Source organism: Eremomyces bilateralis, assembly GCF_010015585.1.
Source record: "Eremomyces bilateralis CBS 781.70 unplaced genomic scaffold P152scaffold_1, whole genome shotgun sequence".
Lineage (NCBI taxonomy): Eukaryota > Fungi > Ascomycota > Dothideomycetes > Eremomycetales > Eremomycetaceae > Eremomyces > Eremomyces bilateralis.
The window spans coordinates 518,808-533,654 of record NW_022985067.1 but is presented as its reverse complement, the minus strand read 5'-3'; the positions used below and the strand labels follow the sequence as shown (position 1 = coordinate 533,654).

The 14,847-nt window shown below is 49.7% G+C and overlaps 4 protein-coding genes across 4 annotated transcripts; 2 read left to right on the top strand and 2 right to left on the bottom strand.

Annotated features, from left to right (window-relative positions):
* Window positions 1-18: 18 nt before the first annotated feature.
* On the top strand, window positions 19-931 carry P152DRAFT_5453 (uncharacterized protein). Its single transcript, XM_033683063.1, has 2 exons — window positions 19-134; window positions 237-931. Exon 2 carries the CDS (start codon window positions 306-308, stop codon window positions 798-800), a length of 495 nt encoding a protein of 164 aa, XP_033538612.1. The 5' UTR covers window positions 19-134; window positions 237-305; the 3' UTR covers window positions 801-931.
* Window positions 932-2,515: 1,584 nt separating this feature from the next.
* On the bottom strand, window positions 2,516-5,739 carry P152DRAFT_504414 (HET-domain-containing protein; the record flags this gene model as incomplete). Its single annotated transcript, XM_033682372.1, has 4 exons — window positions 4,759-5,739; window positions 4,065-4,691; window positions 2,878-4,018; window positions 2,516-2,576 (listed from the first exon to the last, which is right to left on the bottom strand). Exons 1-4 carry the CDS (start codon window positions 5,501-5,503, stop codon window positions 2,516-2,518), a joined length of 2,574 nt encoding a protein of 857 aa, XP_033538611.1. The 5' UTR covers window positions 5,504-5,739.
* Window positions 5,740-7,064: 1,325 nt separating this feature from the next.
* On the bottom strand, window positions 7,065-8,213 carry P152DRAFT_453585 (uncharacterized protein). Its single transcript, XM_033678406.1, has 3 exons — window positions 7,976-8,213; window positions 7,391-7,926; window positions 7,065-7,340 (listed from the first exon to the last, which is right to left on the bottom strand). Exons 1-3 carry the CDS (start codon window positions 8,106-8,108, stop codon window positions 7,242-7,244), a joined length of 768 nt encoding a protein of 255 aa, XP_033538610.1. The 5' UTR covers window positions 8,109-8,213; the 3' UTR covers window positions 7,065-7,241.
* Window positions 8,214-12,735: 4,522 nt separating this feature from the next.
* Window positions 12,736-14,561, top strand: P152DRAFT_445135 (uncharacterized protein; the record flags this gene model as incomplete). Its single annotated transcript, XM_033677833.1, has 2 exons — window positions 12,736-12,838; window positions 12,898-14,561. The coding sequence occupies 2 exons, from the start codon at window positions 12,736-12,738 to the stop codon at window positions 14,559-14,561; spliced, it is 1,767 nt and encodes a 588-aa protein (XP_033538609.1).
* Window positions 14,562-14,847: the final 286 nt, after the last annotated feature.

Here is a 14,847-nt window from a genome sequence, read left to right as displayed (position 1 = left end):
TTGGCAACTAAGGAGGTTCATCGTATTGCGGGTATAGTCGTGGTTATGGACCGCGGTTTTGTTCCCCTTGAAGTCTTCAGGTGAATATCGATGTTTTTTTGGTACCGTTCCGGAAGGAACACATTCAATACATTGTAATTACGTCACCGTCTCTTCCCCCTATCTATCAGCTTTAGTCTCAGCTCTTCAAGCTTCAGCCGCACATGTATCAACTCGAATTCGCATTTAATCTCCAGGGAAACTATAGGACCCTCTCCAATTTCCTTGTTTACTCCAATTAGGTAGCCCGGCTCTATACATTCGCCATGCCTAGTGGATTCCGCTTCCCCGACCCCAACGTGGCCACCCGTCAAGCATACACCGACGCCATGCTCAATGCCGAAGTGCCCACCGACGCCAACGAACAATGGGCCTCCAAAGTCAACTACCTCAAACGCCTCTACCGCCTCCTCATCGACCACCCCGCCATGGCCGAGAACAAATTCCAAACCTTCATGACGCCTGCCGCGTACAAGAACAAGGTCTACTTCATCTGGGACTTTGTGGGGCGCACGCTGGGGATGCTGTTGATGCTGGACCCCAAGCGGCCGCAGGAGGATAATTTGGGACACTGGAGCGACGCGAGCGGGCGGGTGGAGTTCGCGAAGCTCTTGATTATGGATAAGGGGCCGGATAGCAAGCTGGACTTGATGTGTCCGGATGATAGGGGGCAGAAGGTGGAGTTTGGTGACGAGATCGAAGGGCTGGTGGGCGAACTTGATGCGAACGTAGTAGGGGACGGACTTGCGAGTGCGCATTAGAGGCAGATCGAGGGACGAAATCCAAGCATCCGAAAGGGTTTTATTGAACAGGAATCTACTATTTTTCCGACTTGGCCAGTCGGCGAGACTCGGCTGTCCTTTTTCTTGGTGTTGTCGGTTTATTCAGTTGGATGATAAGCCTGCTTACTACCCTGATAGTCCCTCCACAAAGGACAAGCACGGACAAGGTGTACAGGGGGTCAGGAGTTGTCCAAAGACACAGTCGAAGTACGCAGAATTGCCAGCAAACATGGTGACTACGCTATGGACGTGGCGGCCTCCAAAACTGCTAGGCGCCATCGCGTTGACCACCATGGGGAGAAGAGTCCAGAAACTCGTTTGGGCCAATGTAGAGTTCTCCAGCGTCAATCCAGCGCTCGACGGCCCGTTTTCCAGAATCAAACACATGAATCGTGGCCTGTGATCGAGTCGTGCCGGATTATGAAGCCCAGGAATTTGAATGGAGTGTTTTCATCGTAGTTTCCTCTTGTCATATTCGCGGTCCAGTTCTATCCGTGAGCTCTGAACCGATTGAGACTAGCCCAGCATTTCTAGAGAAATATCGAATTCCATCTTATATAAGGCCCATCTCGAGGCCAGGCAAGCCGATAGGAATTAAGAGACCCGTGGCTTGGGGGAGATTTCAGTCTCCGATTGTTGTATCAAAGGACCTAACTTGCATATGCCGGTCGGCTTGATATATGTACGGCATGGACCATGTCCTTGCCATCTCCCCTCCGGCCCTCCCTCACCAAGTCTAATAGAATATCCTCCAACTTGGTGTGTGCCGCTTGCAGCGAAATAGATACCTGATAGCCAGCTTTAAAACAAAGCAAAAACAAAAACATACAGCATTGGGAGTTCCCCATAACTCTCCCAGCGGTATAAACGAGGTCGAAAACATAGGGTCAATACCACTGAAAGACGAGGGCCCGTCGAAAATACACTCTGGTAAGGACCATAAAGATGCCCTTTCTCCCTAGATTTCCAGTCTCGGTCTCAGTCAGGAGCCCTGTTCGCAGTTCTACAGTGCTCTCCTTCAGTTCCAGAAGTAGTCGACGCTATCAACGCTCCAAGCAGCCAAAGGTCTCTACGACTATTCTAAGAAACTTCTTTGACTATGGTGCCACAACGCGCTATTAGAAAGGGCGAAGCCGGAGAATAAGATGCAAAGGAACTTCTAGCTGGCTTCCAGAGCAAGCCCCTCGACGATACGGTCCTACTGTCGGACAACTATCTATAAGCGCGGCTACGCCACGTCGTTCTTCAAGGAGTACGGAACACCTAGACTTATCATGCATATGACCTACACTCACTGTTACGGCACGGTAGCTGGATGCACACAACATACACGTAGCCAAATATATTCTAGATCAAGTTAAAGAAGAGAACAAGAAGGGGAAGCTTTCTTGTTTACATCGAAGAGGGTTGGACTCTGAATCAACCCTTAACCTAATCAGGCTTGGGCTCTCAGCCTTAGCCAACCAAGGGTTTCAACCCATAACACTCACATCCTTTAGATACGTTCGCGACGTCCTACACCGCAAGCCGGACGATATCTAGTTATATACCTTTACAGCTCTTCACTAGAGGAGGTAGCCTTGGCCTAGGATACATGTCGTGCCTTTCTCTAGACCTATGTGTCCGACTCTTGGATCTCTAGCGTTGCATTAGAAGATCAAGAATCTGAGGAGGTCCGACAAGTTAATCGAGTATCAACCGTCCTGATAGTGTAGAGAGCTCTTATGCAGGAAGGAGACGAAGTGGTTCTTACACCTAAAAGAAGAGAGAGCAGGTACGCCGCGAGGTGTTATGGGCATGGCCCATGGTTAGCATAGGCTGAGAGCCTAAGCCTAATCAAACCTAGCGTAGAGATGGAACCTCATCAAGATTCCTGTCACAGCTACTGTCACACGGGGTGTGGTGACGGTCAACTACAACACAACCACGTGATATCCCCTTCTCGTAACACGTGCCCATAGAAGCTGCTATTAGCGTTAGGAATAGGCCATTTCAATCCACATCCCCATGCAATGCTGCCAAAGAGGAACTAATATCCTGCCATCGCTTGCTCGACCGGCCTTGCACAACTTCAAATCCTGAAAGAGCATTCAAATACATCTCCAGTGCCTTCTCCTCCTCTCCCATCTCCACATATAGATTACCGAGGTTATCCACTACGTCAAGCGCAGGGACATAAGTCTTGGCTTGTTCACTCCCGACTGCCTTCTCATATCCTTGTAATGCTCGCTGATACGTCCTCTCTGCATGAGAAAGCCGACCTTGTTTGTGATACAAAAGACCAGCGCCATTGACTGCCCCCAGTGTAATCAAATGATCAGGGCCAAGTAGTTTCTCCAATCCTCGCAGAGCCCGTTGGATCAGCTTATCGGCATCGACTAGCCTGTTTTGCTTCGTATACAGCTCACCATAGTTGCCCACAGTAATAAGAGTGGATGTGTGCTTCGGTCCAAGCGCCTCCTCCGTTCCTTGTAGCGCTCGCATGTACATCTCTTCTGCCTCCTTCAGTTTCCCTTGGTCGCCGTAGAGCAGGCCCAGGTTATGTAACGCCCATTCCATCTCGCCGTATGCCTCTGTCTCCATTAAGGAACACCTGGCCGCATGCCCTAGAAGCCGTCGCTGCGTAATCCACCACCGATCACTCGAAGTTCCAGGAATATGTAATCCGACACACTTCAGCGCTAGCTTCGCTAGGTTACAGTTCCACTCTTGATTTAACATATGACGAGTCCAGGAGTGTACGCAGCTGTGCATGCTGTATCCACGAGACTCCAACTCGTGCGACAATGAATCCGCTTCCACCAGTCCATGGTCACATAACACTCGAACAGCATCGTTGAAGTTGATTCGGTCCTCAGTGACCGCACGAATCCACTCGGGATCTTCTAAGTCGTTGTGCTGAAGAAGCTCGAACCAAAGATCTTGATTATCGAAATACGCCCACAGTTGAAGAAGCTGAGCCGAGAGCATGTTCTGCCGTCGGACATGGCCTAGAGAAATGTTCCAGGTCGAATAGAGCTTTCGGTCTTCATACGAGCTTAGTCCCGGACTCTTTTTCTGTAGCTTCAGCCATGATGCTTTGTACAGCTGAAGATACTCGGCCAAGCTGACTGCCACTTGATCCAAGTATGATCCGGCTGTTGCTAGTGCAAGAGGAAGTCCGTCCAACTCTTTGACAAGTGCGATGGCGTCCGGATCTGTCGGTCATGTTAGAAACATGTTTTTACTTATGGAATCTCTTACCATCGCGTAGTCCGTTTCGTCTTGCCGCATTCGATAGAATCTCGATGCTGTCCTGCATATCCTCCAATTTTCCGACTGGTATACGACGGCCGACTGTAACCTGCGACGACCTCGTGGTAATAATGATCGACCCTTGGTATGATTCAGGGAGGAATCGTTTGATATCTAATGCTGTCGGGTTCGAATCGTCTCGTAATTTAGGATTGTCGTAGTTGTCATAGATGACGAGCCATCTGGTGTTCTTGGAGACACTTAGCCACCCTTTGACCGCTTCTACTACTTCGTCTAAGATCCCTTTCAAATCCACACCACCGAGACGTGGAGCAGACGGATGTTCTTGGAGTATTCTCCGAGCTACATTGCCAAAGCTCTGCTTGAGACAGTCTTCGTCTTTGGCGTTGAGCCAGAGCACCGCCGAGTAATTGTCTCGATACCGCTTAGCATAGGCGACCGTGAGCTGAGTTTTACCGATTCCTCCCAGACCGTGAAGGACAGCGATGCGACGACTACCATCGCCTTGAAGGGTCTTGTGCATTTCTAGCAATTCTGTCTGTCTTGCGACGAATTGCTCAGTTTCGGAAACATCCGCGAGACTAAAGCTGACCGAGAAGTCTTCGAATTGGTTGCCTGTTTCAGTTAGCCGGCCCTTACTCCTCGTCGTTGTGATGTGAGAAGAGGTAGGAGGATGATATGCCTTTGGATATTCTCTCAATTTCCAAATGGAGCCGCCGGAACGCTTCGTCTATTCCTTCCCCGTAAATCATTGCCATGCTCACCCCGAAAATCCCCAGCAATGAGTATGCTTGGTCTTCCGCCCCCGTTGTCTCGCGACCTTGAGCCCATAACAGTTTTTCTTTTACGCTAAATTGACAGAGTGCACCTCCTTGAAGGGCCGCCGCAGGAATCCCGGTGATTTTGCGAATCTGCTGTTCGAGCGATCTCTTGTTTCCCAGCCACACTCGGTCTTTGGAGAAAAACTCGACTACCTTAGGAGCGATCAGCTCTTGAAGCGTCCAGCCTCTCCTAAACCATCGACTTCGCCGAAAGTCCGTCTCCCAAGGTGGCGAATGCGAGTTGTTTGTATTAGGGACCGGCTCTGATACATCCGACAGATAGACATAGCATCGCGTCGCATCGCGGTACCATCGAAACATGGAGTTGATGGCCTTCGACAGCTCAGTGTTGTTGGACTTATCGATACAGCAAGTGTCCACCCAGAAATACTCTAACCCATCGCGAGCGGCCTGCTCTCCACAGAACTCGATCTTCTTGTATCCAGCTTTGTGCGTTCCCGTACCTTTCTGAAATTCCTCGAATGTAACCTCCTCGCCGTGTATCCATGTATGCGAGAGGATGGCGTATTTCCGACGGATATCGTCCTCAACCAGGTCGTCGGTCATACTGAGCTCCCCATTGCCGCTGCGCTTTAGTAGACGCATGGCTCTTACTTAGAGTAGGGAGTGTTCCAGAGTTTAAGTCTCCCGGTAGACTCAAACATCGTTTCTTGATAAAGAGTGAATGAACCATGACGGGGATGTGGTGGTACACTTGGAAATGGGGATAAGGCTGGCGAAGGTTGAACCCAGCCTCGCAGGAGAACTCGCTGCGCTGAATGGCTCGACGGTACGAAGGGCATTTGGGTTCACGTGATTGCCATGGTAAGGCATCAATGTGATAAGCATTTAGGGGCCGAATGAATACAGTAACTACTATATTGATAACTAAGAACCATGGCGTAAAGATTACGCCAAGAGTGCGAGGTGGCGGTGCAGTGAGAATTTCTGGGCCGCGCAGGGCGGAAGCCAATTTCGCTAGTCACTGTACTTCTTCGCACTGGCGCTGGACCTCGGGATCTTTTGATCATGTATTTACATCCAAGCAAGCGCCCTAGGCTACTACGCCAAGTCAGCCAGCCACCCAGCCGTGGCTAAGACATCGGAAACACTGGAAAGGGTCTGGGGGACGCTGCAGAATAGGGGTGTGCAAGGAGTAAGAGGAAGACGCAGGCCGCGTGCGATACGCATACGTCCACACAGCGTGGCGGAGATGGGGCGCCAGCGTGCTGAGGAGATCATCCAAATGGTCAGGCAAGAAGCCCGACAACACCGCCGTGGGGGAGGTAGGAGTCCCCCACTACAACCCTTCCGCATAAAAACCGCCATCGGGAAGTGAGCGGATCGCAACTGGCAGGAGGAATGGCAACGCAAGGCTCAGAACCAAACGGCAAGCATCTGGAAGGGCAACTGGCGCGAGGACCGCCTAAAACTATATGACGGAGCCCCGAAACACGTCGCTACTGCCCTCTTCCCCCTCCGCTCAGAGGTGATCGGTCTCAACACATGGCTTGCAGGGGTTGGAGTTCCGGAGATACGCCCGAGTTGCGCCTGCGGGTGGTCTGCGCAAACAGTACGTCACGTCCTGATCCATTGCTCAATACGCGAACAGGCTCGGCTAGAGCTATTCGCACGGATCCAAACACAGGGCCTGCTTGAGATCCTCTCCACTCCGGCGAGTGCAATAGCGGCGGCCCGCTGGATAGTCGCACGCGGTCTACTCCTACAATTTCAGTTCGCCAGCAAGATAGAAGAGGAAGACCGTTCAGGGTTCGCGCCGTTCCAAGGGATTAGGGATGAATAGGGGGAGAGGGAGAAGAAGGGGTAGGCCTGCGTAATGCAGGCGGTTCGCAAGATATCCGCGAGAGCGGAAGCAGTGGTCCCCAGCAGTGAACAACAATTGAGGATAAAAATAGGGCTATAATTAGCGGGCAAGCCGCCGTAGCGCTAGCGTGGTTTTCTAAAAGGGTTTCCCTACAGGGTTTTTTGTCCTCCATAGTAGCGATACAGCCTGCATGGACTAGATAGGACCGTATCAGGCGTTAAATGGACCAAATAATAATAGTTATCCATCAGCCGACCCGGCCTTAATAGCCATCCTGGTCCACGGTCCATCAGATCCAGAATCAACAAGGTCCAGATGTCTGAGGCATCAAAATCCACACAGGTTGGAAATAAGACAATGGCTTGATGTTGAAGACAGCCAAGTCAACAGGTGATTTATTCTATTCTAGCTCTAAACCTAACTAGTCGTATAGGGGGGGTATAATAAACTTGTTTTAGTGCTAATTAAATCTTATTCCATTTCTCATTAATGCGTAGTCATACCTATTGCGATTATATATTATTTCTCCGCAACAGGACGAGTCTCCAACGGAGCTAAACGGTCTCGCATAAATAAGGTGGTCGCACCGCCAAGTGCCACAACCACACTGCTTAAAAGCTATATACTATTAACAGGTATATCGATATAATTGGAGGGATATTACTTACAGTAAAGACCACCCGCCATACCAATCGCATTTGTTGTTGCTGCAATTCTGCAAACTTTGAATCAATTTTGGTATTGAGGCTATACGAGATGGTATTGATGTCGGCCTTGACGTCGACCTTGAAGGCATTGAACTCGGCCTTGACGTCGACCTTGAAGGCATTGAACTCGGCCTTGAAGGCATTGAACTCGGCCTTGAAGGCATTGAACTCGGTCGTGAGGGCACTAAGCTTGGTATCGAGAATATTGAACTTCGTATCGAACTTGGTATCGAGAGCACTGATTGCGGACTTGAGGCTAACAACTTGGATCCCAAAAGACTCTTTGAGGTGATCCAATCGTGTTGATGTAGTAGCCATGTCTATCTGGAGCGCGCTGATCTTGTCCGTAGTAGCGCTCTGCGCAGGTGAGAATTGAGAGGAGGGCTGAGAGGACGGAGAGGACGGGGGGGACGGAGAGGATTGAGCGGGCTGAGCGGACTGAGGAGGGGACTCGGAGGACTGAGACGGAGCAATGTTACTATCGTCATGCAGCAAACCTATAGAGCTATTAGTAAATATTAAAACTATAGGGAAATAAAGATGTACGGGTTGTAGTGCGGAATAGACCTGGATAGGATTTGAATCGATCGATAGGACTTGATTGGCGTAGGAGTGCATAGACATGACGGGAAGCATGATGTCCATGGGCCGCACGCTGCCAAATGCGAGTGTGCAGCATGTTTGAAGGTCACATATCAGTAGAGCGAGTTGTTGGTATAGGTGATGACGGCACAAAGTGCTCAAGTTGATTGTTCCATGGAAAAGGAACAAGGTGATTGTTGGATGGAAAAAGAACTACGGTGGTCGTTGGTGGAAGAGCGAGGTGATTGATCTGAGAGGTAAACGCCAAGCAACGCCACGTAGCCTTGGCGAACTGCAACCGACGATCCTGTCGATCCTTCCAGCCTTCCAGGTGGGCGGATCGGCAGGATGGCGTTCAATGGTGCACGTTCTGGGTTGCGCTTTACTCTTCTTAACAATGTTCTTCGCTATGGTCCAGAGCACTGAAGGAGCATTGCAAGTATACAAGGCCTATCATCTTACGGTTGTTTGAGTGATTCATATTATTTTCCTTTTGGCATGGCGAAAGACGGGTAAGGTGTTTTCAAAGGAGTGCAAGGCTGTGATAAAATGAACAACTTCACTTATTTTTACGTGGCTTAAATTCTTTTTGGCTTACATCGATCTCTATAATTGGTTGTTCTCCCCTTGAAACGCCTTTTCAACTTGGCTTATTACCACCGCACAATATCATTGATGTTCTTGTACGTCGAGCTTCCTGGCTATAACGATCCGAAGGTCGACGTTTTGTAGCTAGTACATATTTCTCATATTTTCGGAATCTACATTAAGCGTCTCCTAGATGGCGGTGCATGTCATACGGACGACGGAGGACCCAGCCTAGATGGCTCCTGTGGTCCGAACTTTGCAGGCAACAAGACCTGTGTTGTAACGGGGATTGCTGCAGTAATTACGGCTATTGCAGGAGTACTTCTGATCATTGTGGTCCTGGGAACTGCTACTCAGGAGTGTGCCAGTAACTTGCACTTAGGAACATTGGGGGGAGAAATCAGGTATAAAAAGTAGGAACATACAATTCTATCCTTGTTTTAATAGGCAGAACTGCCCGCGAAGTCCAACTGTACGCGTCCATGTCGCCGCGGGTGGAAACATTAATGGGGAAGAGTTCTCGATCGATGGCTAAGTGTAGTGGCGATGAGAGAGACGCACGCATTACGCGTGCAGGTCGCAAGCGTTGAGCGGGGTATCGCCATACCACCAACACCAGCACGACCGTGTTTACTGCCTCTGCTTAAACACGGTGTCCTTTCATCAAGGGAAGCCTCTTGAGGGATAAAAATGGGAGATGAAAACCATCCGATAGGGGTCTATTTAGCTCGCAGCTGGATCCGGAAGCCTGACTTATTATCAGGTGGATGAGGATGCGTCCTAGGCCCCTAACAGGACACCCTCAGGCTCGCCTACTCTGGGGTTACGCGTGAGCAACGAGTTGCGTGTAGCGAGGGTTTGGAACAATCCTAATTCTAAAGAACTTGTTAAGGCTAACTTGTATAAATCTAGGTGAACTCTGTTAAGGCCGGAGGGCCTCTTCGCAACGGGAGCGCTTGTTAAGGCCCCTCTATCGGAACCTGTTAATACCATAACGACACGAGCTTACCGGGCGCGACAAGCACGACAGTTTACGGAACTGGAGTTACAGGCCAGTCGATAGAGGAGAAACACAGGTATGCTCCTGGTGGGAGGCTTAATGGAGACACAGACCCGTCGCTTGGATCTATACAATAGGAGAATCACGGGCCAACTTAAGATGATGGAGGACACGAGCTTGGTTAATGGGATAAGGCTGCTTGCGTTGCCCGGCGTGAAACGCATGAGTACTGCCTTATCCTGCAAGACACGGTCGGCCCATCAGAGGGAGACCTCTATAGGCAACGCGAAACGGCTACTGTTTACAGTAGTCGCGGGGCGTAGTGCGTGGTAGCCACTGCTGGCTCCAAGGACCTCATCCCTTCAATGGGCTCTGACCCTCGGTGAATCTGAAAGCAGGCGGGATCAAACCCCGGCCGGAGAGACTACCACGTGGCTCGAGAGAACGGATGCGCGTGTCGGTATACAGAGAGACAGGACCAGTCGCTAGGCTGGAACGCTGGTGATGTATGCTTAAGGAACAAACAGGCGTTCCACAGGCAGAGACCCTTTTGGTTCGGGGGCGACTGTGGACGAGCGAAGTGCAGATGGCGCAGCTCAGAAAACTGTGGCAGGAGTCTGGATAGGCAGACTGGTGAAACCTGCGATTGTATACAAACACAATATAATGTCCTGCCCGGCCCGAACCAGCTAGGGATACCCGTGGCACAAAGTGACATTGCCTCGGAAAACTCAAACCATATGGACATAGATATGGACATAGATATGGACGAGGAAGTGAATGCTGAGCCAGCAATCGACGGACAACGAGCACTCCCAAAAGAGAGCGCAGAGACCCTTTGTCTAGATCAAGTAAGAGAAGTCGCATGCAAACTACGACAAAGAGATCCGGGTAGGCAGGGCCCGCCCTCAAGGGTAGAAAAGATTTACAACCTGCGGAAAGCAGCTGCACTAAGGAGCCCTATATTTATAGGAAATGGCAATAAGGACGTTGCTACAAACGTTGTGTAGCGGGGTAGGGAGCCTCATTCTATTAGTTAGATTTATCCGACTGATTCTACTGAATAGTTGGATTTCAGGGTGATTTGGTCATAAGAGATCGATCATTATGTACTGTAAATGAGATGAAACAACGCGTATTACATAATAAAGGAGGCAAGGAGCGTGGCGCTTGAGTGGAGTAAAGTACTAAGCCACAAGTCTGGTCAGTCACACATCAAGACTTTTATCTCAGCTGAATACCACCATTTTAACCATCAACATCACCATTAAAATGAGGTCTTTCGGTAATGAAATTAGTGCCAATCGACGCAGAAACGACGAATTAACCGATGTTCAAAGAGCTGTGATCTTAGGGAACCTAGCTTGTGGGAAAACGAAGAGCGAAGTGGCGGAGGAGTTCAACGTTACGCAACTTACGGTGTACAGGACGCAGAAAAGATGGGATCAAGACCACCTCCTTAAATCTAGACCTCGTAAGGGCCGCCCCCCTATATTATCACGGTCAGACGAACGGCATATCGTCAAAATTGCACGCAGATTCCCAAAGATGGAGTACTCAGAGCTCCTCGCAGGCGTCGAATACCTCCGGATCTCAAAGAAGACTGTCTACCGAACGCTTAAGAAATATCACCTTACGAAGTGGCGAGCGAAGGAGAGGCCCCATCTCAGGCCTTACCACGTCAAAGACCGGCTCCAATTCGCCTGTGAGTTCGTAGATTTCGACTTCTCAAGGACCCACTCTACAGACGAGTACTCTTATGAGAAATGTGCCGGCGGAAAACAGGTTTGGATATGGCGCCTATATCACGAAGCATACGAGCCAAAGATGATCGAGCCTAAGACCCCTGGAAAGGCGATTTCGCAGACGATTTGGGGCTCAATCTCGCGTGAAGGGAGGTCGGAGCTGGTGATCATGGACCGCGACGAAGACCCTCTAAGACAGGGCTATTCCGCGAAATCCTACATCGCTACGTTAGAGGAGGGGCTCCTCCCTATGTATGTACCTGGGGATACTGTTATCCAGGGTAATGCAAGGATCCATACGGCCAAAATCACCCAAGAATGGCTGGAGACGCATGGTATTTGGGTTATCGATTGGCCAACCCATTCCCCAGACCTTAACCCCATCGAACACATGTGGCACCTATTAAAAACCAAGGTCCTAGAGCTCCACCCTGAATTGAAGATGATAGGTGCCTCAGAGGACGCACGGGAGGCCATGAACACGGCGTTAAATCAGGCGTGGTGGGTGATCCCTTAGGAGACCATCTGGGCACTGATTGACTCAATTCCGAAGCGTTTACGAGCGGTGGTCAAAGCAAAGGGCTGGCATACGAAATACTAGACGCGTCTCAATTAGGAAATCAAAAAATAGTATACTGATCGCTCTCTCTACGCTTTTGAGCGTATCTCAATGTGTGGGTGGTGATGGGGGATTTTCGCGTGATTTGACGACCCTGACCAGACTTATGTCCTGTCAGTGTAGGAAATAATGATATTCAGTCCTCTGTGGCTTGATCGATATCTGATAGAGAATAGCTGTTCCTTTGATCAGGTGATCTGGAGATGCGACTTCAGCAGGAGAGCACTTGATTACCAAGAATTGAAAGTGTTGATTGATCTTAATCCTTAATGAGCGTACATACTACGGGAATATGTTGGAAAAAGGGATGACTGGAAGTGTTAAGGAAGAGAACACAGGACAAAGGGTTAACACAATAATTCCTACTATAAAAGGAATCCTATGTCTTCTACATCTTAGAATAATCAAGCAAGTAATTTCACCTCACTAACTAAAGATGCTGGTAGAACGTCCTGGGAATTCTCAGGTTCCTAGAGGGCGTTTTGCAGGTTATTTTCCCTCAGCGCTTTCATCCTTGTGCCAAGACACCCGTAGTATTGATGTCTGCGCTAATTACTTTGCAGGCGATAGCTGCTCTCCAGTAGTGGATAGCGGCAAGGCAGGAGTTTTGATTAGCGAGCCTTGCAAATGCATTCGCTGGTTGAGGATGAAACTCATCTGGATACAGACATGAACTCACTCCCAGGTGTTCGCATGCCCACACACGGCAACATGTGCCAGAAGAGAGCAACAACCGGCACCTAGCAAAACTTAGCGTCGCTACTCCAAACTCATGTCAGGTAACACTCAACTCATTAGTAGTGTGTCCGCCAACCAGAATTCACTGGCTTTCGCTGGCACTAACTATGGATCTGTGAGCTTTGGGAGCAGCGAAAGTGAGTGTGCTTAGCTGGCTATAGCCTTAAAGCAGCAGGAAAGCTGATTTGAAATCTAGACTTGAACGATGTGCTCAACTCCCTCCCTACTGCAGAGGACGCGCCGTTCAATTCATTCCAGCGACAACACGACCCGGCCTGCCTTCCCGATACCCGCGTCGACCTCCTCCAAAAGATATACGACTGGGCTGATGGGCAAGATGGGCGTTCTATTTTCTGGTTGAACGGCTTGGCCGGCACGGGCAAGTCGACAATTGCGCGCACTGTCGCCCGCAGGCGCTTTGATGAGAAGCATCTCGGAGCCAGCTTCTTCTTCTCGCGCGGCGGTGGAGATGTCAGCCATGCAGGCAAGTTCATCACGAGCATTGCGTGGCAGCTGGCGAACAACATACCCTCTCTCCAACAGCACATTTGCGATGCCATCATAAAGCGCCGCGACATTGCGAGTCAGTCACTCCGTGACCAGTGGCAGCAGCTTATCCTACGTCCACTATTAAAGCTAGGTGAAAACGGTGGCCAGTCCTCGTACATACTTGTCGTTGATGCGCTTGATGAGTGCGACGGTGACAAAAACATCAAGGTTATCATACAGCTCTTGGCTGAAGCTCGATTGTTAAAGACGGTTCGACTACGAGTCTTACTGACGAGCCGACCTGAGATTCCAATCCGATATGAATTCAGTCAGCTACTAAATGCGAATCTCCAGGATTTTGTACTTCACAGTATATCACCCTTAATCGTAGATCACGACATCTCTGTTTTCTTCGAGTATAATCTTAAACTTATTAGACAGGAGCACTCTCTGGATGACTCCTGGCCAGGCGAAGAGATTATTAAAAGCCTGATCCAGATTGCAGGGGGATTGTTCATTTGGGCCGCAACCGCTTGTCGGTTCATTCAAGAAGGTTATCTCGCAGACGAAAGAGTGCAAACTTTGCTAGAAGGCAGTACCTCTATTCCTGCACCAGAGGAGCACCCAGAAGAGCATTCAGAAGAGCATTCAGAAGGGCATCCAGAAGTACACCTTAATAAGCTCTATACTACCGTCCTAAAGAAATCTATCCGGTCAGGTTACTCAGCAAAGGAGAAGGAAGCATCGTATGGCATGCAAAGGCACATTCTTGGAAGCATCGTTGTTCTCTTCTCCCAGCTCTCTGCCAGCTCGCTTCACAGGCTGCTTAATACCAAGCAAAAGATCGATGAGGTGCTCAAGGATCTTTATGCAATTCTAGATGTCCCCAAGGTCAACATATATCCGCTTCGCCTGCATCACCCTTCGTTTCGCGACTTTCTTCTCGACAAAAAGAGATGCCGAGATCCAAATTTCTGGGTAGACGAGAAGGAAGCCCACCAAGTGTTAACCAACAGCTGTATCCAGCTTATGTCGTCATCACTCAAGCAAGATATCTGTTGCGTAGATGCCCCCGGCATGCTTATAGCTAATGTCGAGAGAAGCCGAGTTGAACAAAGTCTTCCTCCTGAAGTCCAGTACGCATGTCTTTACTGGATCCAGCACCTCCAGAAAAGTGGAGCTCGACTTTGCGATAATGGTCAAGTACATCAATTCTTACAGGAGCACCTTCTTCACTGGCTCGAGGCTCTTGGATGGATGGGGGAGGTGTCGAAAGGAGCTCATGCTATCGCGTCTTTAGAGCTATTTACTTCCGTTAGTATACCTTTAGCACGTTCAATGCTTTCGCTAACAATTCGGCTAGTTAAGTAATTGCCCTGGCATTTTAAGCTTTATCCATGATGCGAAGCGGTTCGTCCTCTATAATCGGCCAGCTATCGAGCAGGCTCCTCTTCAGACGTACTGTAGTGCCCTCGTATTCGCACCGACAATAAGTATAATAAGAAAGCAGTTCGTAAACTGTATACCTAGATGGATACGGAATTTTCCAAGGGTCGAAGAGAAATGGAATGCGGTAATACAGACGCTCGAGGGCCATTCGGACACGGTCGGCGTCGTAGTCTTCGCGCCGGACGGCAAGACGCTGGCGTCGGCATCG

What these genes read in the sequence shown, in the direction of transcription:
- P152DRAFT_453585 (XM_033678406.1), bottom strand. Translation starts at nt 8,108, where the DNA reads ATGCTGCACACTCGCATTTGGCAGCGTGCGGCCCATGGACATCATGCT. An exon ending in TCTATTCCGCACTACAACCC is followed by an intron (nt 7,927 to 7,975) that starts GTACATCTTTAT and finishes ATAGCTCTATAG; the next exon opens with GTTTGCTGCATGACGATAGT. An exon ending in TATGGCGGGTGGTCTTTACT is followed by an intron (nt 7,341 to 7,390) that starts GTAAGTAATATC and finishes AATAGTATATAG; the next exon opens with CTTTTAAGCAGTGTGGTTGT.
- P152DRAFT_5453 (XM_033683063.1), top strand. Translation starts at nt 306, where the DNA reads ATGCCTAGTGGATTCCGCTTCCCCGACCCCAACGTGGCCACCCGTCAA.